Below are 25,914 nucleotides of genomic sequence, written 5' to 3' on the forward strand. Positions count from 1 at the left end.
TAGTTTATAAGTGTGGGATAGGTTGCCAGAGCCAGTCAAATGTGGAAAACTCGGACCTGGATCTCGTGGAATGCCCCCGTATCCGGCACATCAGGACACCTTACTGCCTTACACAGCCAGCCTGATCATGCATGCCCTCATTTTAGTACCAGGAAACAGGGAGTCTTAAGTCATTCTGGACTACTCAAGCATTGGAAAGTCGGACAATATGAGAATATATTGTATGTATAGAATAAGTGAAAATAACAACACTTTTGTATTATATCTTCTAAAACCTTTTTAAGTGATAATTATAAAAGAATAGGATGGATACGTCTGAATGATTTACAAAACAAAGGGATCTTTATTTTGAAGAGTAATGTCAAGGCACAAGACAGAGGTTTCTGCTTTCTCTTTCCCAGGGACCTATGTTGTTTGCCATGGGCTTGCTTTCCTACATACGGTATGTCAAGCTTCCACAAACGTATCACCAAGCTCAGAGCAATGCCTAAACCTCCACAGCAGATTTACTAACTGGTGTGTCCATAATGTTATTTGGAGGGGGGGCGGGGGGGAGGGGACGGTCCCTCTGGTCCTGACAATGGCTAAGCATAGCACATTTACCACTTGTCCATTTTTCATCCAACTCAATCTGATCCATGTCATCTGCAGAGACACATTTCGTGTGGATGTTAACTTACCCAAAATTCCAAAATTTTCCAGAAATCCTGGTTGGACGATTCCTGAAACCAGGGAATTTTGGGAAAGATACCCTTACATTTTGCAACCCTCGCTATGGCAATGCTACAAACAATAAATACCCCCCCCCCCCCCCAAAGTAACAACTATTTATCTTGTTCTAGACCAAATGTAACGCCATATCATTTCATCCATTTATAGTACATGAAGCAAATCATACAAATAACATTTCATAAAAATAAACTCTTAAATAAAACAGAGCAAAAAACATGACACAAACATAATAAGGAATGCTTAGTGTATACAGTCCATTCGGAAAGTATTCAGACCCCTTGACTTTTCCCACATTTTGTTACGTTACAGCCTTATTCTAAAATGGATGAACATTTATTTATTTAAGTCTCTCAGCTGTGCACACCTGGTTTTACAATATCTGCACATTTTCTTTTTTTAAATTCTTCATGCTCTGTCAAGCAGGTTGTTGATAATTGCTAGACAGCCCTTTTCAAGTCTTGCATTAGATTTTGCCTGTGCTTAGCTCTTTTTTTCTTTTTTTTACCCCATTGGCTTTGCTGATGACAAGCATACCCATAACATAATGCAGCCTCCACTATGAAGAGTGGTACTCAGTGATGTGATGTGTTGGATTTGCATAAAACATAACTTTGTATTTCAGGACAAAAAGTTAACTTTGCCACATTTTTTGCAGTTTTACTTAAGTGCCTTGTTCTGTACAGGTTTCCTTATCTTCACTCTGTCAATTAGGTTATTATTGTGGAGTAACTACAATGTTTATGATCCCTCAGATCTCCTGTCAGATCCATTACACTCTGCAACGGTTTTAAAGTCACCATTGGCCTCATGGTGATATCCCTGAGCGGTTTCCTTCCTCTCCGACAACTGAGATAGGGAAGACGCCGGAATCTTTGTAGTGAGTGACTGGGTGTCCAAAGTGTAATTAATAACTTCACCATGCTTAAAGAGATATTCAACGTCTGCTTTTTACTCATGTACCAATAGGTGCCCTTCTTTGCAAGGCTTTGGAAAACCTCCCTGACTTTGTGGTTGAATCTGTGTTTGAAATTCACTGCTCGACTGAGGGACCTTAGAGATAATTGTATCTGTGGGGTACAGAGATGAGGTAGCCATTCAAAACAAAATCATGATAAAACACTGTTATTGCACACAGAGTCCATGCAACTTATGTGACTTGTTAAACACATTTTTACTCCTGAACTTTTTTAGGCTAGCCATAACAAAAGGTGTTGAATAGTTATTGACTCAAGACATTTCAGGCTGTAACACAACAAAGTATGGAAAAAGTCAAGAAGTGTGAATACTTTCTGAAGGCACTCTGTATGTGCCATCATGGTTTGTCAAAATTGATTCACTTTACATCCATCTTTACTATTTATAGAAAAGCTGCACTGGCCTCATCATCATGTTTAATCACATGTTAAAAAGGTAGACTCTGCAATATAACATCACCATACACAGCAAGGGTGTAACAGTACATGTATTTGTAATAAACCGTTCGGTACAGGGACCTCGGTTCGGTCCGCAATGTGACCCCAAATTAATACATTAAAATGTTTTTATTTACAAAATAAAAACACTAGCATAAGCTATGCCTATGCTGTATTGTAGGCCTATGCCTCGAGTAAATCTGATCTGAAAAAATATTTCAGGCTATTCCGTTAAAACAAGTAGAGTCTATGTGCACATTGTAATTAATTGTAATCTTATTTGGCGGATTTAAAAAATTTGTGAGGCGCAGCCAATAATTAGTTCTGTACAGTGGCGAGTGGTGGGGTCAATAAACCAGAATTAGAGGATCCTCCATCATCGTTTAGATCTCAAGTTTGGGAACATGTTGGTTTCCTCCCAGTAAATTACAACCGCGATGGATAGAAAGTTGTGGATAACAATGTCACCTATGCAGCTGCCACCTCAAATATGTTGGCAGATTTCCCGCTCAGCCCAGTCAAAACTGTTCGCTGCTCTGGCACCCCAATGGTGGAACAAACTCCCTCAAGACGCCAGGTCAGCGGAGTCAATCACCACCTTCCGGAGACACCTGAAACCCCACCTCTTTAAGGAATACCTAGGATAGGATAAAGTAATCCTTCTAACCCCCCCCCCCCCCCCTTAAAAGATTTCGATGCACTATTGTAAAGTGGTTGTCCCACTGGATATCATAAGGTGAATGCAACAATTTGTAAGTCGCTCTGGATAAGAGCGTCTGCTAAATGACTTAAATGTAAATGTAAAAATTTACGCCGACATCACTCCAGTATACTGGCGCAAGACGGAAACGCAAAGAAATGTCTCCCCTCTAAATTCAAGCAGCTAAATCTGACCGGGACAAATAAATTACAAGAACGATAGGTAGGCTAAGTTTATATAATTTTTTTACAGTCTTTGGTTTATAGCCACGGATATGCACCTATTCTGTAGTTGAGAATAGGGGGTTTCAGCACCCCGTGAAAGTGATCGAGCCATGTTATGAACTTCCCTCTTGCACCCATTTCAGCAAACAGGTAGTACACCCGCTCTATATAAGAAAGCCAAAGCTTTCAATGAATTGGCCAATGCACCCTGTGTTGCACATAACAGTGACAGCCCATCACATTACCCTGGAGTGGGAAATGTACTGTGCTACAGACACGGCCCCTTTATGAGAGCTACAAGTGTGCATCTGGCACTGGAGGCAGCGTCATGGTGCGTTCATAACCAAGTGGAAAGTGGGAATTTACCACATACTACTGGAGAAAAATCTAATTGAACGGCCCTCTAACTGATAATGAATTACTTGTGGGAAACTTGTCGACCATCCTGAGCAATCACTTCTCCCACATGGATGGTGACCTCTGTAGGTCACCTATGACGGAAATGGCCACTTATAAGAGCATTTTTGGCAGTTAAATGCAACAAAACATGAATTATTAAAAAAACAGCATTTTTGGCAGTTAAATGCAACAAAACATTAATTATTAAAAAACAGCATTTACAGCATCTATTACTGAGGTTTTGAAACTATAATTTGTTTACACGCATGATAGCTGTACTTTTAGTATATGGTTGACGCAGCTTGTTGGCCGTTAGCCAATCAGCATTTCTCAACTAGTTCAAATCACATGAAAGCATCCAACTGGTATTTATGACTTCACAACTGGTAAATTCCCACCTCTCACAAGGTTACAAACAGAGTGAGTGGAAACTTGAGGCCCAACATAACATTCTTGTCACAACAGACAATGCCAGGAACATTGTGAATGGTGAAGATTGTGAATGGCATTTAACTTTCCCGCTGTACCGAGACCGAACCATGACCCCAAAACCGCAATATGTACTGAAGCGTGGGTTTGGTGAACCATTACACTCCTAATAGACAGTGGGCAAACGCCATACTTACACAAATCAACTTAGCACAGCCATTACTGGCTTATCCCAATTTATGCTGCGTTCAAAACAACTGGGAACTCGGAAATCTCTGACTTCAGTGCGCACAAGACAACTGGGAACCTAGAAAAATAGTTTTGAACGGTCATCCAAGTCGGAAACTCTGGCCTCTTTCTAGAGACTCGACTTTCCGACCTGAAGATCACTGACGTCCTGATTTGACCTCGTTTTTTCCCCTGAGTTCCCAGTCTTGAAAGCACCATTACACCATCTCTTGAGTTCTGTGATAATGTCATATTGCGGATTCTACCTTTTAAAGTACCACCAACAGAACCTACATGGATGGGGAAACTAGCCAGAAAGTCACCACATCATTGGTTTCCCAATTGGTTACCTGCAATGTGAATCTACAAGGTGAACAACGGCAACATTTCCACAAAGGTTTTACAGAGGTACTTAATACTGACAAACAAATGTCCACCCTTTTCTGTCTAGAAAATATGCTGGACCTTTTCTTGGTCCCACACCCTCTAACGCAAAACAACAAAACTAAAACTAAAAAACCTTGGTCGATTCTATCCAGTCTTGACATACACCATATTCCTCGATCTTCCTGTGTCCTTTCGAAACACACCCATAACATTGCTGCCTGAATATTTGTGAGATTAACTGTCTTCTGTTAAGCTTAACATATGCGAGTGCAATTCTGTATTTTTGTGTTAATGTAGCTCCACACATATGCCTTGATTAGAAATGGTCCGTAATGTGACATCTTGATAACACTGCAGGATAAGCCTACTTTGATCGTCCCTGGCGGCAAAGTGAAATGTTCTTTGCGCAAATATATAGTATAATACATTTAAATACACAGAGAACATAAAATTCAAATGTACAGTTAGAAGTCAAAACAAAAGTGTTACAGTGATAAAGATGATAAAGCGTGGACACTTGGGATACAGGGGGGAAGTCTTGGGCTGTAGAGGCTCCGGAGCAGACAAAAGTAATCCTTTAACCTCTCGTTACAGAGGTGTGTGCCCATCGTGTTGTACTGAGTGTGGGTGTGGGGGAATGGATAAGACATGGAAAAGTATGGTACAGGTCCAGTTGAAGGAGCGATTGCAAGACGTGGGCGACTCTTGACGGCTTTAAAGACTGGACTCTGGAGCTCAAATGGTGATGTAATGCTGTCTGAGTTTCCCCAAGAGGAACTCGTGGGTTAAATTGTGTCGTGTGATTATTCCCACAATCTGAAAGAGAAGGTACAGGGAGCGACATCATGGAGAAGACTGCTTCCTCCACTCTAGAAAGACTAAAAAAATAATTAATTAGCCACAGTAGTTAGCTACTGAGCCATTCCTCTGCTTAGTGCTTCTAGGCAAATGCAAATATCTTAGACAGTTTGACAAAAAAAGAAAAGAAAGTGGTGTTAGTCCCTTGAAGCTGCATTTTTGTAAGTGTTGATTATACATGCAGGTTTAGAATGGAACAATATGGACCTTTAATACGTACTGCATCAAGTGTATTTTGACAAGGCCACTTTTTATGTTATTAAAATGGCACCGTTAATAAGCATTAAGGCTATAGTGGCCAACACAGCTTGGTGTGTCAGTTATTATAATTCCTCATCTGGGTTGTATTGATAAGCCATCAATCCTAAGAAAACTGACAGAAACAGGGAGGGACTACCTGAACTTGTCCAATAAGAAATGCTTATTTTCCATTTCCGTTGCAAACCATTTTGCTATGGTGTGCCCTAATGCAGTGATTTTTAATTCTGGTCCCGGGGACACAAAGGGCTGCAAATGTTTTTTGGGGGCCAGAGCACTACACACCTGATTCCACTAATCAAAAGTTTGATGAGTTGATTAGTGGAATCAGGTGGGTGGTACTAGGTCAAAAACAAAGGACCAGGAATTTAGAAACACTGCCCTACTGAATATGACCCAGGCCACAGAGAGGAAACGGGAAGTTAAGCAGTGGGAATTTTAACTCACCTCTCCTACTGCGTTGACCACAGGCAGGTGTCGAAGGCCCATGGTCCTGAACAGGTTAAACACTTGGGACACATGTGTGTTTGGGGACACTGTGTAGGGGGAAGGGTTCATGTACGAGGTGACGTCCTGAAAGTGAAAGAAGATGATCACTTACTATCACAAACATGTAACCAGGTAGTAACAACAAAAAGCCTCAACACTTTTGAGGAAAATTGTTCCTTTTAGGTGACAAAGCACAAACGTGAGGCTCTTAAAGAAACAGTGTACAATTTAATGCAATGCATGGAAACCTAATATTCCACAATTACTCTAATTTCAATCACATGTATTTCTATCAATATTATAATTTCAAAAAATATATGTAATTACAGGGTTACATATTAGTTTCTATAGCAACATGTGCTTCAAAAGTAGCTATATTTCATATAGGCTAGGGGTATGAAACTGAAATTGTTGGGTTTTATATTTTTGTTCAGTGTAAAGACTTTACTGAGTTAAAGTTCATAAAAAGGAAATCAGTCAACTTAAATAAATTCATTAGGCCCACATCTATGGATTCCACATGGCTGGGAATACAGAGGTGCATCAGATACACTACATGGTCAAAAGTAGGAACCCGTGGAACATCTCATTCCAAAATCATGGGAATTAAAATGGAGTTGGTCCCCCCTTTGCTGCTATAACAGCGTCATGCTGTGAGGATGTCGTTCAGCGGCAGGGACTGGGAGACTAGTCAGGATCGAGGGAAAGTTGAACGGAGCAAAGTACAGAGAGATCCTTGATGAAAACCTGCTCCAGAGCGCTCAGGACCTCAGACTGTCCAACAGGACAACGCCCCTAAGCACACAGCCAAGACAAGGCAGGAGTGGCTTGGGGACAAGTCTCTGAATGTCCTTGAGTGGCCCAGCCAGAGCCTGGAGTTAAACCCAGTCAAACATCTCTGGAGAAACTGAAAAATAGCTGTTCAGCGACACTCCCCATCCAACCTGATAGAACTTGAGAGGATCTGCAGAGAATGGGGGGAAAACTCCCCAATTACAGGTGTGCCAAGCTTGTAGCATCATACCCAAGAAGACTCGAGGCTGTAATCACTGTCAAATGTGCTTCAACAAGGTACTGGGGTCTGAATAGTTATGGAAATGTGATATTTCTGGGGGGGTTTTATAGATTTGCAAAAACCTGTTTTTACTTTGTCATTATGGGGTATTGTGTGTAGATTGATAAGGAAAAAAAATATTTAATACATTTTATAATAAGGCTGTAACATAACAAAATGTGGGAAAAGTCAAGGGGTCTGCATACTTTCCGAATATACTGTAGGTTATATCTCAATCTACTTAAAAAAAAAAAACGTATTTTCTGCTGCTCATAAATGTTATGCTGTGCCCCTAACTTTTGAAAATTGGGAGCACCAGTGCTACCAATGAAAATGTTTAATTTAGAGCCCTGATTGTAAGTGCAGCAGTAGCTGTGTGATGGACTGGGTCGTACCACTATCATGCGGGGATTGAGAAGGGCCAAGTCTAGGTCATGGATGTCTGGGAAACGGGGGTAGTCCTCCGTCATCTCAGCGTACGACAGTCTCGGCTGCGTGGCACTCTGTGGACACAGACAGACAAATAAAAACAGACACACACACGAGGACATGTGTAGAAACACTACACACACACACACAGACTAACTCCTGGGTCGTATTCATTAGTGCACAGCGGCAAAACGTTTTGCAACAGAGAACAAAAACGAGAGTTCAGGTAGTCCCTTCATGTTTCAGTCCGTTTTATTCAATTTGTTGCCTAATGAATACGATGTGCAAGTGACATCGTCCTACGTCATACTTCCGGGTCCTTTCACCTAATCTTTTGATTGGGCTTGACGATTATATCATAACATTAGTGAAAATCCAGTCATTTAAGATACATATAAAATAATTTTTGCATTTGAGGATTCATTTATTACGTTTTTGTGTTCAAGACCCTTGTGCTCCGTTTTTCCCATTGAATACCATTCAAAAAGGTTACAAGAGTTAAAAACTATAAGGCTACTTCCTGGAAAATGACATGCCACTGACGCGCCACTTTCATACCTCATACTAGGAATTGCCAGGGACCTCACGATACAATATTACCACAATACTTAGGTGCGATTCTTTATGTACCACAATTCTATATCTATTGCGATTTGATACTGCGATTTTATTGTGATTCCATGTTCGAACAACTGGCTCACTGCAGGTCTTACTACATGCCACTACAGAGGCATGAGAAAACAAGTTTTAATAAGTCATAGAAATAAAATGGCCGCTGGATAACAAACCATAGGATGAGAAATACTGGCGTTTTGGCACAGGTAGAGCCGATTAGCACCAGCTAACATTAACTCCCCATTAAAAAAAAATAATAATAATACAATTAATACTTTCAGTCAGAGAATCGAATGCAAAAATAATATCGCAATATTCTCCTGTATCGATATTTCCCCCCCCATCACTAATGAATACGACCATGTTGTCCAGTGGGTTGGGAGTTGGACCACTGACCGACTGGTTCTCTGCGTAGCAGACGCCACGGATCAGCAGGTTGACCAGCTGAGAGCGCAGGATGATGCCGTGGAAGGTCAGAGGTCGGAAGCGCTCCTCCATGGTCCACTCCTCGCTAGGGGACTGGTCTGGGTACAGGTTAGGGTAGGGTGCATGTCTAGAAACATACACACAGTCATAGAAACGTTAGAACAGCACTTTCTCCAAATAGAAACACCGGACTGACTCATTACAGTGCATCTATCGATTACAACGTGTGCAAAGTTTATTAATAGTTCATTTCAGAAGAATGATGGATAAAAAAAATCTAAAATTTGACCCAAGTCAAAGTTACAGGGAATAGGATGGTTACATGGTTGGTGTTGTAAAAAATGGGATGGGGTCAAGTCAGGTGTGAGAATTAAGGTGTGCGTATGTGTGTGTGGGGCTCACCTCCTCTCCAGCATCTGCTGCAGCATGTCCTGGCCCTCCTCCATAGCAGGCACCACGGCCGCCAGCTGGTCTTCACACACATTGCGCAGCTCACTGGACGGGTATGACTTCATGGACTGGCAGCGCCGCCGCTGCTCCCCGGCCCGCGTCAGCACGCTTGCTTTCTGAGGAAGAGGTGGGCGGAGAAGGCAGGGTTGCACATGCATGCTCCACAGACACACCTTCCTGTTCATATAAATGTAAATATTTTTACAGTAAAAGATCGTGAGACTGTCTGTGCATCCCTGTTCCCTACATTCCCTAATGTAATTACTGACACTGCCCTAACATATAAATAGATGTGACTAGCCTTCTTATTAATGTCACAAAGGGCTTTACAGTAACAATACTACAAGGAGGGGGGCATGGAAGGATAAACAACATTTTCCAATGATTGGAAACACGGCCAAACTAAGTGGCCTATATCGGTAGGCCCAGCATTATACAGTATAACAGGGTTCTGATTACTCCTGGTGGCAATTCGTGGTATGGCAAGGGCACCTTCAGCAGACGTGTATTCATTTGTCGCACACTGTAGCAAAACGTTTGGCCTGATGATCCAAATGGAAAAAGTTTTGTAATGAAAGCAAGAGTCTCTATCGGATAAAACCAGGTAGGTCCCTCCCAGTTTCGTTATGTTTGCATATTTTGGGGTCCTAGAGTAACCAGGCAAAACGTTTCGCTACGATCTGCAACTAATGCATACACCCCAGGACACAACATAGTGAAATGCTAAGATAGAAATAGGTTCAGTAGAACAAACATCTCTGACATGTAGAATCATGTCAGTTCTATTCATGCAATTTCTATCTGCACGTTGCCCTGGCTCCTACCTTGAAGCGGATGTTGTTGCTGATGAGGATGTTGCCCTTCATGAACTCCCGTTCGTTGTCCCTGTTCTCGGTGACCACGGGGAAGGCATGGTAGACGGTGGTGCGCAGGATGCTCACCAGGGACTGGATGCGCGTGTGGGGGTACACGTACGTCAGGTTGGGCTCCATGATGTCACTGGCAGTCAGTCTGGGGGACAAACGAGGGACACATGTACCAGGGTTAGGGTCAGTCAATTCAGAAAGTAAAATTCCAATTCAATCATTGAAAAAAGGTAATCTATTTTCAAGTAAAAAGGAAAATATATATATTTTTTATGTATCTTTTTTTTTTTTTTTTACCCATCAACAGATTACACAGCTGGTTAAAGGCTGAAAAGGGACGCATATATACAGAATATGCGTGTATACTGAAGAGAAATGTGTTAGTTGTAAGTGGGTTTGGATACAATGACCACTGATCTTTATTATCATAAATGTAGTAGTATTTTCTTACTTGTCCATCTCGACCTCTGTCTCCCACTCGAGCAGTGGCACTCCTCTCAGATGAATGTGGATGTCATAGATGCCCTTATTGAAGAAATCCCCCGTCCACTTGGCCACCTGAGCATACGCACACACACGTAATCCTGTAAGTACCAACTCTGATGCAAGTGTACTAAATTGTGAATGTAAGTTCAAACCAATGAGGTGTACTTTACCATGAGGGTTATCATAATGGGCAAGCCGTAGGTGATCTCATTGGTCGATTCGATGAGAATGACAGTCAGGCTGATGGTCATCCGGACCACACCTCCCAGGAAGGCGGCTGCACCAATCAGAGCAAAGGTCCCAGAGTAGATGTCCATCCCCAGGTTGCTGTGGCAACAGGACAGCCAAAAGGAACCAACCAGGAAAAGCAGGATCAGTCGAAACAGTAAGTGTCAACATTAGGAAAGGTTTTATCAAAGGATGGGGGAGAAATCACAACTTTTTAAAATGACTTCCTAAAAGTGGTCAGTTCGATAGAGATAAGGAAAGACTAAGGCTTATTGCTAGCATTGTCCGCTCAAACTGCATTATTTTCTTATACCTAAGACCACCACGAATCTATGTATATCAACTGTAAATCAACATATTTATCATGTTTTGATAAGACAGTTTGCATTATCTTCCAACAGGTGGCGTCACACTATCTGAAGTGAGACAATGAACTGGCACCTACAGTCCAAAACGCCAAGAGAAACTTAATTTTTTAGCTAAGTTAAATCTCCCACAGGCATTACAAGGGCCCCAGCATGGCACATGAAAGCAGTCGTGCAGGAACCCAAGAACTCAAAATGCCTGAGGCTGACAAAGCAGAATACAGAGGACAACTGTGTCAAAGAGAGAGAAAGAGTGGGAGAGAAGCGCTTAGAGAAAGTGCCCAATCAACAGATTCCCTCTCAGAGGATGTCAACTTTAAAATGTAGCTTTGATGGCATTTTTACACATTCTAAGAGATACAAACTCCATGGGAAGTTACACTGCAGCTACACACATATATATATCACAGTAGTTTGGTGCTGGGAAAGTAGTTGAGAGATTTCCAAACCAACATATTTCAAATCATAGAAACCAGATCCATATACAGGGCCTTCAGAAAGTATTCATACCCCTTGACTTACTCCACATTTTGTTGTGTTACAGCCTGAATTCAAAATGGATCTACACAAAATACCCCACGATGACAAAGTGAAAGAGTTTAGAAATGTTTGCAAATACCTAATTTACATAAATATTCAGACCACTTTGCTATGACACTCCAAATTGAGCCCAGGTGCATCCAATTTCCTTTGATCACCCTTGAGCTGTCACTACAACTTAGAGTCCACCTGTGGCTAAATTCAATTGTTTGGACAGGACTTAGAAAGAAACATATTTGACAGTGCATGTCAGAGCAGAAAAAAATACCATAAAATCCAAGGAACTGTCTGTACAGTTGAAGTTGGAAGATTACATACACCTTAGCCAAATACATTTAAACTCAGTTTTTCACAACTCAGTTTTTCACGCGCTTTGTGACTTTTGAATTGTTTACCAAACGCGCTAACCAAAGTAGCTAATTGGACATAAATAACGGACAATATCGAACAAATCAAGCATTTATTATGGACCTGGGATTCCTAGGACTGCATTCTGATGAAGTTCATCAAAGGTAAGGAAACATTTATCATGTATTTTCTGGTTTCTGTTGACCCCAACATGGCGGCTGATTTGGCTATTGTTCTGAGCTCCGTCTCAGATTATTGCATGATTTGCTTTTTCCGTAAAGTTTTTTTGAAATCTGACACATCGGTTGCATTAAGGTTATCTTTGTGTAATATTTACATTTGTTTGATGATCTGAAACATTTAAGTGTGACAAATGTGCCAAAAAATAAGAAATAAGGAAGGGGCAAATACTTTTTCACAGCACTGTATCTGTGAAAGGGTATAAAACAACTTCTACAGTACTGAAAGTTTCCAAGTACACAGTGGTCTCAATAATATGGAACTACCCAGACTATGCCTAGAGCTGGCCGTTCGACCAAACTGAGCAACAGGGCAAGAAGGACCTTGGTTAGGGAGGTGACCAAGAACCCAATGACAGAACTACAGAGTTCCTTGGCTGAGATGGAAGAACCTGTCATAAGGACAACAGTCTCAGTCTCTACAGTAAACTCCAGGCATGCTCTCACCAATCTGGGCTTTATGGGAGATTTTCTCAGAAGTGGCTTCCGTCTGGCAAAAGGCACATGAGAGCATGCCTGGAGTTTGCAAAAAGGCACGTGACAGACAGAGCATGAGGCAAAATATTCTGTGGACAAAAATGTTATGATTTAGCCTGAATGCAAAGCACAATGTCTGGAGAAAACCAGGCATAGCTCACCACCCGTCTAACACCATCCCTACAGTGGCAGCATCATGTTATGGGGATGCTTTTCAGCGGCAGGGACTGGGAGACTTGTAAGGATAGAGGGAACAATAAATGGAGCCAAATACAGCCAAATCCTTGATGAGAACCTGCTTCAGAGTGCAAACAACCGTAGACTAGGGCAAAGATGTATGTTCCAACAGGACAATGACCCAAAGCATACAGCCAAAGCAATGCTGTAATGGCTTCAGAACAAGAATGTGAAAGTCCTTGAGTGGCCCAGATAAATCCCTGACTTGAATCCCATTGTAAATATGTGGAAAGACTTGAAGATTGTTGTTCATTGCCACTACCCATCTAACTTAACAGAGCTTGAGAAAATGAAACATTTGAGAAAATCCCCAAAACCACATGTGTAAAACTGGTACAGACATACCCAAGACGACTCAAAGCTGTAATCGCCGCCAAAAGGTGCTTATACTCAGGAGTGGGAATACTAAAGTAAATTAGATTTCTGTATTTCATTTTCACTTCAACACTATGGGGTATTATGTGTAAAAAAAAATATATATATATATATTTATATATAACAACAAAATGTGGGTCAAGGAGTAAGAAAACTTTCTGAAGGGTTTATTTCTACTATTTTCTACATTGTAGAATAATAGTGAAGACATCAAAACTATGAAATAACACATATGGGATCACGTAGTAACCAAAAAAAAGTGTTAAACAAATCAAAATGTACTTTAGATTCTTCAAGGTAGGTTGAGAGAATGCCAAGAGTGTTCTAAGCTGTCATCAAGGTGGCTACTTTGAAGAATCTCAAATATATTTTTGTGGTTACGACTTGATTCCATATGTGTTATTTTATAGTTTATATCTTCACTATTATTATACAATGTAGAATATAGTACAAATAAAGAAAAACCCTGGAATGAGTAGGTGTGTCCAAACTTTTGACTGGTACTGTACATATGAATGAATCTGATATACACCATTACCATTCCTGGACATTTTGTTAAGAGACAGTTGGGCTTACATATTTGAGTACTGACTATGATAACGTTGCGTTTACATTTCGGGGGGAAAAAATTATAATGAGAATGACAGCCTAACAGTTTGCGTACATTAGATCATGCCTAACACTGAGAACATTTGATTATGAGAACTTTATCAGAACATTGGGCTTACATTTTGAGGAGGTTGGCCACCAGGCGTCCGAAAGCGGCGCCACAGAGTAGCGAGGGCACAAAGAGGCCGCTGGGCACCGACACGCCGTACGTCCAGCACGCCAACAAAAAGTACAGCACAAAGAACACAATCAGCGTCACAGGGCTGAACGTACCTACAGAGAGACAGGAAACACAGGAAATCACACACTAAGGCTGCGTTTACACAGGCAGTCCAACGCTGATCTTTCTTCCACTAATTGGTATTTTGACCAATCACATCAGATTTTTCAGAGCTGGCCACAGAGGTGTTCATTATGTTCTGTATAATGATTAACTAAAGTGTAGCCATCACCAGTACACAAACATATTTCGGTGTGTATGTGTTTAGAGACTAGGGACCCTGTTCAAAGAAAACACAGATTAAGCCTGGTCCTGGAACTAAGTAGTACTTTAAATAGAGATTATTGAGCATGCAGTTTAGTACAGGCATGGGATCAGTTTTGCCCTTAAAATCAGGTGGGAGCCTGTCCATAATCTCATTCATCATTATCTAAAAGGCTAAACTGATCCAAGAACAGCCCTTGTCTCACCGTCCTGGTGGAAGAGCTGGTGGATGGCCACCTCCTGAGGGTTGAAGAACAGAGTGGCCATGTCGTTGTACGTCTTGTTGGGGCAGAAGAACTGGCGGATTGTAGAGTTGATGACGTCTTCGTTGAGGGACACCTAGATAAATCGCCATATCACACATTTTACCATTGTAACAAAACCATTGAATGTGAGCATGTTTCTAACTTTGTATACATGTTTGTCCGATGTGGGACGTATTCAAAATGTGAAACTCCAATTCTGAAGGACTTGAGTGTACACTAGACTAGAGACCTGGGGAAACAGTTTTGGAATAGGAGGTGATGTCTATGCCATAGATTGAAATGTTAAAATGTTAACACAATGGCCGACACTGGAGTGACGGTGTGTGCTGCCCGATGAATCGGTTCATTTACACCATTAAAAGCATTGAATGTTGAAACTGTGGTATGTTCAGTGAAGTCAAACATTGAAAATGGGGTATATTCTGTAAGGTGAAGCGTTCAGTACGTTGCAGATAGAAATGTAATGAGTAGCTCTATCTGGATTCCCTAATCTACATGACAGACCATCATATCGGTTCTATACAATACACTTCTATCTGAATGTTCTTCATCGTTGCACCCTCCTGAACACTAGCACGGTTGGGATCAATGCCATTTCACTTCATTCAACTCAGTCGGCCAATCTGAGGTTAGAGAGGCAACAGAAAACACCAATAAACTTTTTAAGGATGGCTTTTGTATGAATATACGTAGTTTTATGGTCTCTTTATGTTTCAATATGCTTTTAGTGCTCGTTTTAGGATGATTATGACGTTGTTTTACGGCTGTTCTTATCTTATTTTTACATACTTCACTTTTTTATAAAGTTGAGCTCTGCCAAAACGTACCAGAGCTGTCGTGTTGTTGTTGGTGATTGTGGAGGCCAAGTCACGACATTCACCCAATGTCATGGATGCCACAAAGATCACCACCGTGGTCACCATGGCAACCAGCAGACTCTCTAGAACCCTTCCCAGGGACCAGACAAAGAATATGACATGAAACACAAATCACTGTAGCCCCTTTGAGAAATATGCCTTTCCACTCAGATGGGGAAGTTAAATATATTGATAATTTGAAAAACAAATGTTTCATTGGTAACAAAGCATTGCAGCAACGCAACTGTCACTACAATGAAGTGTATATGTGTATGTACATATCACTCCGAGCAGGTACCTGACAAACTTGGCCTTGGGGTGGACGTGTCTCATGCGGTACTTGGCCAGCCTCTTGTTGATACAGTTAAAGAAGGCCCCCAGCAGCCCTCCCGCCACCCCCATCAGGACAAAGAAGGCCAGGTCAACCGCCGTCCACAGGTGGCACTTCTTATCCCCGTCTGAACACTGCGGGAGAGGGATGGACACCCATGGAGACATAGAACTCAAGTCGCTAAACCATTGTATGCACACACAGACCCACATACACACACACACACTATCTGCACACCTCCACAACATGAACGTGAATGAGTGCTTGTACCTTGAACTCTCCAAAGTTGAGCAGGCCAGGGAGCTGGAACGAGCCCCATTTGTTGTAGTTGATCCCCGAGCGGAAGAAGTTGAGGGTGAACGTAGCAGACATGGAGCAGAAGAGCTGGTGGGTAGACAGGAAGAGAGTGGTACTTCAGACCAGGCTGACTGACAATGACAGAGAAATAGCCTGTGTGTGTGTTTGCATGCGTCTCTGTCTGTGACCTTTGACCTACCACTTTCCAGGTGAGCGCCTGGTTCCAGAACGAGGAGCCCTCCTCCAAGCTGAAGAGGGTGCCCCCTATTGGTGCCCCAAACGCAGCCGCCACCCCGGCCGCCGCCCCCGCCGACACAAAGTCCCGCTTGTCTCTGAAATCAAGATTAAGCACAGAGATTTAACTTATAATGATGAACAACTGCACTTTACAGAGTATGCTACTGTACCTGTCACTGCGGAAGTAGGGGAAGTCAAAGTTGATCTTCTTGAAAGTGATGCTCTGAAACTGAGGGAGTCCGGCTCCCACGATGGCTCCACTGTGGATCATTGGACCCTCCTTCCCCACAAACAGACCTGAGGGATCAAACACTTAGAGGCGGAACAGACGCTTTGCCATTGGATTCCCTTTAGTTAAATGCTATAATGTTTGCATCTGTTGGAAAGTCAGAGGGCGTATTCATTAGTGCACACAGTAGCAAAATGTTTTGAAAAGGAAAGCGAAATAACTACTGTTTTTATTGGACATGTTCAGGTAGTCCCTTTCTGTTTCAGTTGTCTTCTGTTTGGTGCCTAGTGAATATGACCTTGTTCCATCTATTTTGTAGTACCTCCGGATACAGTAAAGAGGACTCCGATAGCCTTGCAGACGAAAGTCCGTAGCCGGACTATTCCAGGTATCTTTACTCCGTTCAGGTAGCTCTTGATCTCAGGGATTCCTGAGCCTGCAGCTACAGGCTAAAGAACACAGAAAAGGGACAATCAGTAGGAGTTAGGACAATTCTGCTATGATACCACCAGACAAGCAAAGAAAACCAAAATAACTACCCAACAGATGTATAAAAAAAAAAAGAGGTTTTGATAATAAGCTATCAAAGAGTATTGTCAAAGGGATTATGAGCATGTTCAGTACAGGCAGGCATGCAGGCAGTACAGTACAGTATACTCCTGACAAGTACACTTCAGATAAGCGTAACCTCCACTGAAGTGCAATATAGGTCCCTTTTTAATTGCTCTGATAACTACACGGTATCACGACAATCCCAAGCTGCTGCATTTATCAGGAGTTGACTTTAAAAATCTAACCACATTTCTTTGTCACATACACATATTTAGCAGATGTTATTCCGGGTGTAGTGAAATGTTTGTGTTCCTAGCTCCAACAGTGCAGTAGTATCTAACAATTCACAACAATACACAAATCTAAAAGTAAAAGAATGGAATTAAGAAATATTAGGACGATCAATGTCAGAGTGGCATTGACTAAATGCAGTAGAATAGAATACAGAATATACACACACACAAGATGAGTAAAGCAGTATGTAAACATTATTCAAGTGACTAGTGTTCCATTATTAAAGTGGACAGTGATTCCATGTCTATGTATATAGGGCAGCAGCCTCTAAGGTGCAGGGTTGAGCAGCCGTGATGGCTATTTAACAGTCTGATGGCCTTGAGATAGAGGCTGTTTTTCAGTCTCTCGGCCCCTGCTTTGATGCATGGTTGATGTCCTTGATGATCTTTTTCATCTTCCTGTGACATCGTGTGCTGACCGTACCACCCTCTGGAGAGCCCCTGCGGTTGTGGGCAGTGATACAGCCCGACAGGATGCTCTCAATTGTGCATCTGTAAACCTGAGGTTGAAAAAACCTCCTGAAGTTCTTCACCACACTGTCTGTGTGGGTGGACCAATTCAGATTGTCAGTGTTGTGTACGCCGAGGAACTTGAAGCTTTCCACCTTCACTGTGGTCCCGTCGATGTGGATATGGGGGTGCTCTCCCTGCTGTTTCCTTTAGTCCATGATAAGCTCCTTCGTTTTATTGACTGAGGTTATTTTCCTGGCACCCCTCCGCCCGCACCCTCACCTTCTCCCTGTAGGCTGTCCCGTCATTGTTGGTAATCAGGCCCACTACTGTTGTGTCATCTGCAAACTTGATGATTGAGTTGGAGGCGTGCTTGGCCACAGTCATGGATGAACAGGAAGTACAGGAGGGGGCTGAGGCCCTGGATCCCTGTGGTGAGGATCAGCAAAGTGGAAGTGTTGTTTCCTACCTTCACCACCTGGGGACGGCCTGTCAGGAAGTCCAGGACTCAGGTGCACAGGGCAGGGTTCAGACCCAGGGCCCCAAGCTTAATGATGAGCTTGGAGGGCACTATGGTGTTGAAGGCTGAGCTGTAGACAATGAACAGCATTCTGACGTAGGTATTCCTCTCGTCCAGATGGGATAGGGCAGTGTGCAGTGCGATGGCATCGTCTGTGAATTTATAGGGGCGGTAAGCAAATTGAAGTGGGTCTAGGGTGTCAAGTATTGTAGAGGTGATATGATCCTTAACTAGCCTCTCAAAGCACTTCATGATGACAGAAGTGAGTGCGACGGGGCGATAGTCATTTAGTTCAGTTACCTTTGCTTTCTTAGGTACAGGAACAATGGTGTGACATCTTGAAGTAAGAGGGGACAGCAGACTGGGATAGGGAGATTGAATATGTCCGTAAACACTCCAGCCAGCTGGCCTGCGCATGCTCTGAGTACGCGGCTAGAGGATGCCGTCTGGGCCGGCAGCCTTGCAAGGGTTGACACGCTTAAATGTCTTACTCACGTCGGCCACAGAGAACAAGAGCCCACAGTCCTTGGGAGCGGGCCACGTGAGTGGCACTGTGTTATTCTTAAAACGGGCAAAGAAGGCGTTTAGCTTGTCTGGGAGCAAGACGTCGGTGTCCGTGACGTGGCTGGTTTTCCCTTTATAATCCGTGATTGTCTGTAGACCCTGCCACATTCATCTCGTGTCTGAGCCGTTGAATTGAGACTCCACTTTGTAGCAACGTTTTGCCTGTTTGATTGCCTTACGGAGGGAATAACTACACTGTTTATATTCAGCTATATTCCCAGTCACCTTGCCATGGTTAAATGCGGTGGTTCGCGCTTTAAGTTTTGCGCAAATGTGCCAACTATCCACGGTTTCTGGTTAGGGTAGGTTTTAATAGTCACCGTGGGAACAACATCCCCTATACACTTCCTAAAGAACTCAGTCACCGTGTCCGTTTAAGCGTCAATGTTATTCTCAGAGGCTAACCGGAACATTTCCCAGTCCACGTGATCAAAACAATGTTGAAGCATGGATTCCGATTGGTCAGACCAGCTTTGAATAGACCTTAGCACGGGTACTTCCTGTTTGAGTTTCTGCCTATAGGAAAGGAGGAGAAAAATGGAGTCGTGATCTGATTTGCTGAAGTGAGGGCGGGGGAGGGTCTTGTAGGCATTTTGAAAATGCGAATAGCAGTGATCTAGTGTTTTCTCTAAGCGAGTACTACAGTCAATGTGTTGATAGAACTTCGGTAGTGTTTTACTCAAATTTGCTTTGTTAAAATCCCCAGATACAATAAAATACGGCCTCAGGATATGTGGTTTGCATAAAGTCCAGTGTAGTTCCTTGAGGGCCGTCGGGGTATTGGCTTAAGGGGGAATATACACGGCTGTAACTACAACCGAAGAGAATTCTCTTAGGAGGTAATACGGTCGGCTTTTGAATGTGAGGCATTCTAGGTCGGGTGAACAAAAGGACTTGAGTTTCTGTACGTTATCACAATCACACCTTGTGTAGTTAATCATGAAACATACACCACCACCTTTCTTCTTCCCAGAGTTTTTTTTATTCCTGTGTGCGTGATGAACTGAGAACCCAGCTGGCTGTGTGGACGGTGACAGTATATCCTGAGAGAGCCATGATTCCGTGAAACAGAGTATGTTAAAGCTCCTGATGTCTCTCTGGAAGGAGATCCTCGCCCTGAGCTCGTCTACTTTATTGACCAGAGATTGAACATTAGCGAGTAACAAACTCGGAAGCGGTGGATGGTGTGAATACCTCTTCTCCGTCGGTGACGACTTGAAGCAGCCTCTGGGATAAGTTCAATTGCCCTGGGGGGTACAAACAAATGATCCAATTCGGGAAAGTCGTATTCCTGGTCGTAATGCTGGCGATTTACCGCCACTGATATCCAAAAGTTCTTTCCGGCTATATGTAACAACACAAAAAACGTTCTGGGCCAATAATGTAAGAAATAACACACAAAAAAACAAAATACTGCAAAGTTGCTTACGAGCTAGAAGCAGAGCTGCCATGTCTATCGGCGCCATCTTACTAATGTATAGCATAACAATAGCATGTAAGGACATAATAGCATGTTAGGACATGTTAGGTATTTGTGCAGAGCGTCTTTACCTCAATGAGGACCAACACACTGGCAATGAAGATAAACATCATGTTGAAGGCAAGTAGCTCAAGAAGCGAAAAAGCCAGGCAGCCTTTTTCACTGCACTCCTCCACAGCTAGCACACACTGGCTAAGGAAAAGCATTTTCTGCCACACAACACCTCACTGCTCTCAACTAATACAATATGTTGATTTGCAATGTTCAACATCAGAAAGACATTATCAATTAGGCATAGACTTTGAGCGAAATATTCCATCTTCAAAAAAAGATACATTTTCCCACCAAGTTCAATTTGAGCTGAGTGAAAAGGCGTACAAAAAAGTCCACAAAAACACCCACCTGAAAGAAAAGAGAATGGTGTTAATAAGAGTTTAATGCATTTTTTTCCCAAAGCATGCAGACATCTGTCAGAAGCACCTGCACATCATCCATACCTTCGTCATACATTATTTCCAGAGAATGTACAGAGGTCCATTGTTTATCGCTAACATACCGTTATGTAAGCCAACCAAAAATCAGAATGTCCGATTCTTCATCCAGCATAGAACATGATTGCACTTACCAGGCCTACTGAAACTCCAATGGCAAACACCAGCATCCACCTCACAGCTTCATACCTTTTGGCTCTCTAATAATGTGATAGAAGAACCCATGTTAGAAGAGATGGAAAACAACACAATTACAAAATGCAGTTTGTGGAAATGAAAAGTATGTTTTTTTTACAGCTTCTGAAAATAACAAAGGCATTCTAGTGTAGTTGGTGGTCTAACCACATACTTAATGACTTAGTAGCGACTTTGTAACTAACTCAAAATGTAGGCTTATTTATCACAATACCAATACCACAATTCATTTCTTAGTATACCTTATTGTTCATCCCCTCCAGAACTTCAACATATGGTTCATTGATGCACCTGTCATAATCCAGGCTCTGCCAAAATATAGAGAGAACCATTGGGAGAGGAGTCAGTGTGTGTTTAATTGAATTCATTCTGTAGTTTGTTTTTCTGCCGAGAGAAATTTCAATGATACTCAGGTAGTCTGGTCCCATATTATTTTGTGCTCTTGCCTACTCCATTGTCATTGTCAGGCCTTACATTGACATGACAATTCCATAAGGAGTTGGCAAAAAAGCCAAAACAGACTGGCAACCAGGCTAGTCAAGAGCTACACTGATGCTCATTTGGGTGTGTCTATTTTCCCTTCATTCATATGGAGTTAGGCCAACATCTTGATCTGCTTCAAAGGGATTTCATCACCTCATAATCTTTCCTTGGAAGGATCTCATCCTCTTCATCTTGAGTTTCCCCAAGAATAGTCTGGAAATTAGAAGAATGTGACACTGCCATCATTGTGCATGAAGAATAACAAAACAACGAAACAAAACTATTCTCAGCCTGACAAATAAGGTTATGCAGTGCACCCAGTCATCATGAAAAGATACCTGGCACTTACTACACCTAGTACTATATGCCCCACAATAACCACAACAAAAGAGCAAGCTCTTGGCTGAGGTTTCTTCCTGAGTCATGCAAGGCTGTGAATAGCTTGAGGGAAACAAATAGCTAGATGCTAACGTTGCGCTCTTTCAAATGTAACCTTTATTTAACCATACACTTCCTCGACAATTAATTCCCCCTTGTCAAACAGTCCGATAGGGTGTTTGACAAGGGCCTCTATTAAACAATGCACATCATGCATAAATAAATGGCATCTGTCGTGCTTGGCAAGCATCAAGCTAGAGTCACAGATAAAACAAAGAGGGTTAGTTATAAAAAATATTTGATAGCGTATTGCCAGTGGCTACTAGTTAGCATAGTTGCTCAGCACTATCAGCTAGCTGTCATGTTGCTTAGTTTGACTCACAGAACACATTACCCAAAAACATTTATTTAGCCTATAACGTTACTGACAGCTATATTCTGTAACATAGTCAATGTTAATATTTATTTATCAAGCTATTGTGCAACATAGTTAGCTACCTAAATTAGCATTGAGAGATATCCATACATCAGAACAGAACAGGGTGGAGCTTTCTCCAGCCAGGGTGAAGTCGGGACATTAGACTCAGTTTTCCTTGGAAAACTCGCACACAATATTTTGCACATTGAGGCAATTCTACACATTATAAGACATTATACAGATTCTCTCTCACCAGTTCCTCGGGTGTTCGGGTCTCTTCATCCCTGCAGCAGCAGTGACAACATAAGCAATTCCCACAGCACGCCATCTTCGTTGTTGCCTCTTCAGCACCACCACTTCCCACAATGGCCGTGTTCGAGAGGCTCACGACCGCAATGCATCATGGGTAAATTGTAACTGATCTACAAATAATAATACGTCGCTATTTATGATGCAGGGTGATTTGTAGATCATTCAGTCGGCAGTCGCATGCAGTCGTTTTGATGCTCTCGAACACGGCCAATAACATGTGACGAACAAAGACGCGGTCATTTACGGAAACGTATCAAAACTGCGTGTAATTTACCCATGTGTGATGCTTGTTATTCTCAATAAAAGAACAACAAGATCACAAGACCCAGTTATAATAGTTCAACACAAATAATGTGTATGCATTCGCCTTCAAACTTATCGCACTGACAGTGTTAAGTTTGCCCAGCTCGAGCTTCTGTAAACTGACCGGACACACTGGCTGTAGTTGAGAGGATCAAAACCGTAATGTATCATGGGTAAATTGTGACTGACTGATCTACAAATAATAATGTGAGCTAGTTATTTATGATGGAAAGGGAATTGTATATCAGTCAGTTGGCAGTCGCTTGCGATGTGGAACAAGCACCGTTCACCAGCCATTTTGCCAGTTGACACGGTGCTTTCTGTATCCCAACTGTACACTCCCTTTAACTATGCCCTCCTGCACATTTCTCACATCGTGGGATCTCCCTTCTACACACTGTTGCAACATGTCTGAATCCTTGGCACGTACTTAAGAAGCGCGTTGGTTTCAAAGTGAGCGGGGTGGTTTCAAAGTGCAAGGATTGTGATGCTTGGCATCCACATGCCAGGGTTGTGGGTTTGATTCCTAAGGGGGACCAGTATGAAAATGTATGGACTTAATACTGTAAGTCGCTCTGGATAACAGCTTCTGCTAAAATGTAAAGATAGCTAACTACCCAACCTGGTCTCAGAATATGTTGTATTAGTCTGAATGTAAATCTGAGACTCCATTTAGGATGTTTTGTATGGTATGTATTCATTTGTGAATGTCAGTCACTAATTTCGTATGATATGTTACAAATTCCAAATTCATATTGTATGTTTCAAATTTGCAAAATGTTTGATAGCCTACTGGTTAGCTCGTTGGACAAGTAACCGAAAGGTTGCAAGAATGAATCCCCGAGCTGACAAGGTAAAAATCTATCGTTCTGCCCCTGAACAAGGCCATCATTGAAATAAGAATGTGTTCTTAACTGACTTGCCTAGTTAAATAAAGGTAAAAAAAAAAAATGTGTGTATGTTACGAATTATAGCTAGGTGGCTAACGTTAGCTAGCTGGCTGAGGCTAACTAGGTTAGGGTTAAGTTTAGAAATTAGGTTAAATGGTTAAGGTTAGTGGAAGGGTTAGCTAACATGCTAAGTAGTTGCAAAGTAACTAAAGTAGTAAGTAGTTAAAGTTGCTAAAATGCAAAAGTTGTCCGTGATGAGGTTCAAACTCATAACCTTTGGGTTGCTAGACGTTCGCATTATACGCCCACCCCTCCACCCCAAACAAGTAACCATCTGTCTTATGTAACCATACCAAACGTAACATATCATACTAATTTGAATGTACTGGATTTAAATTTACAATGTTACGTCAAGTCTATGAGACCAGTTCACTTTTGGGAACGATGTCTCTAATGTTAAGTTTTGCTAGCCAACCAACATAGTCAATGCCGCTATCAAGCAAATCTACTTATTTTTCTTCTTGTGAATTTCTGGCAGAATATACGCTTTTTGGCGTATTGCTGACTTTCTCAGTTGGGAATGTGCATTCCACATTGTGACAAAACAAAAAAATAAAGGGAAACGGGGAATGGTAAAAACTTATATTGCACCACCATCTAACCATGCACCTACACACTATCACTAAAAACCCACCACACCATCCCAATACTTTGGCTCTAAACGATCCTACACCAGGCCATCGACCTGGGAGGATGGAACCCCTTCTCTCTAAACTTCCTGTAGATCTTCTGCATTAAAATCTCACACCCAAATATTTCTCTGCTGCTGCAACTGCCACATGTATCTTCTGTGATTTCCACTCCGTCGACGCAAAAAATCCAACCTTACTAAAACTCATACTCTCTGGCTCTCTCTCTTCAGGCCTACTCACTGGGGGACTCCCAGTCCACTCACTCACCCCTAGGCTATCCTCAGCTCTCTTCAATGCCTAAACATAGGAAACTTTTTTTGCCCCACTCGAACTCTGGCAATCTCAACCTCTCTCTCACAGGGCACTTTGGATCCCTAGCTGCATGGGCACCCCCACAGTTGACACAGTGCTTTCTGTATCCCAACTGTACACTCCCTTTAACTATGCCCTCCTGCACATTTCTCGCATCGTGGGATCTCCCTTCTACACACTGTTGCAACATGTCTGAATCCTTGGCACGTAAAGAACCGAAGCGTGTTCGGAACATAGGCCCTCACACAATAGCAACTATAACATAACCTGATCTGGAAGAAACTCTGTGTCAAAGTGCAACAAGACAGACAGAGTATTCTCAGTATCACCATTGCCACCAGGTATACTGTACGTCTCACCAAACAGTGGGCGCCACAAATACTAGGTATATTACTTTTCATTTGATTTACCTATACACTCAATGCTACCCCACTGATCACCCCTTTTAGCAGAGAGCAAAGCACACAAATTGAAAAATGCAGGAATCCACTCTTTCCAAAAATCTCACTGTTACCGGTCCAAAATTATCTCTGGTAGGATTCCCAGAGCAAACGTTGGAAGTCTCCACTACAACTGTTGCCGCAGGTAGGCCCATTTCATCCTGGACTAGCTCAACCTCAGCGCACTTACCACTACCGTCTGACTCCACTTTGAGATCATCAAGGTTCTCAAGAGAGCATGAAGACCTACACTACCGGTCAAAAGTTTTAGTACACCTCAATCAAGGGTTTTTCTTTATTTTTACTATTTTCTACATTGTAGAATAATAGTGAAGACATCAAAACTGAAATAACACATGGAATCAGGTAGTAACCAAAAAAGTGTTAAACAAATCAAAATATATTTTATATTTGAGATTCTTCAAATAGCCACCCTTTGCCTTGATGACAGCTTTTTACACTCATGGCATTCTCAACCAGCTTCGTGAGAGTCACCTGGAATGAACAGGTGTGCCTTCTTAAAAGTTAATTTGAAGAATGTCTTTCCTTAATGCGTTTTAGCCAATCAGTTGTGTTGTGA

At 42.2% G+C, this 25,914-nt stretch overlaps 1 protein-coding gene across 2 annotated transcripts; it reads right to left on the reverse strand.

The window, feature by feature from the left end:
• Nucleotides 1–320: 320 nt before the first annotated feature.
• Nucleotides 321–22,790, reverse strand: LOC129824323 (H(+)/Cl(-) exchange transporter 6-like). Of its 2 annotated transcripts, XM_055883893.1 has the most exons (22): nucleotides 22,639–22,788; nucleotides 21,743–21,802; nucleotides 21,349–21,414; nucleotides 21,046–21,111; nucleotides 20,756–20,822; nucleotides 20,492–20,598; nucleotides 16,884–17,010; nucleotides 16,503–16,629; nucleotides 16,295–16,427; nucleotides 16,069–16,182; nucleotides 15,766–15,932; nucleotides 15,438–15,558; nucleotides 14,551–14,683; nucleotides 13,980–14,133; nucleotides 10,613–10,769; nucleotides 10,408–10,514; nucleotides 9,915–10,101; nucleotides 9,043–9,206; nucleotides 8,611–8,767; nucleotides 7,566–7,673; nucleotides 6,075–6,200; nucleotides 321–5,327 (listed from the first exon to the last, which is right to left on the reverse strand). In XM_055883893.1, the coding sequence occupies exons 1-22, from the start codon at nucleotides 22,711–22,713 to the stop codon at nucleotides 5,247–5,249; spliced, it is 2,604 nt and encodes an 867-aa protein (XP_055739868.1). In that variant the 5' UTR covers nucleotides 22,714–22,788; the 3' UTR covers nucleotides 321–5,246. The 2 variants fall into 2 exon arrangements, with proteins under 2 accessions (XP_055739868.1, XP_055739878.1); XM_055883903.1 differs by lacking the exons at nucleotides 20,492–20,598; nucleotides 20,756–20,822 and having other exon boundaries at nucleotides 22,639–22,790.
• Nucleotides 22,791–25,914: the final 3,124 nt, after the last annotated feature.

This window comes from Salvelinus fontinalis, chromosome 2 (assembly GCF_029448725.1).
Source record: "Salvelinus fontinalis isolate EN_2023a chromosome 2, ASM2944872v1, whole genome shotgun sequence".
Classification (NCBI taxonomy): domain Eukaryota; kingdom Metazoa; phylum Chordata; class Actinopteri; order Salmoniformes; family Salmonidae; genus Salvelinus; species Salvelinus fontinalis.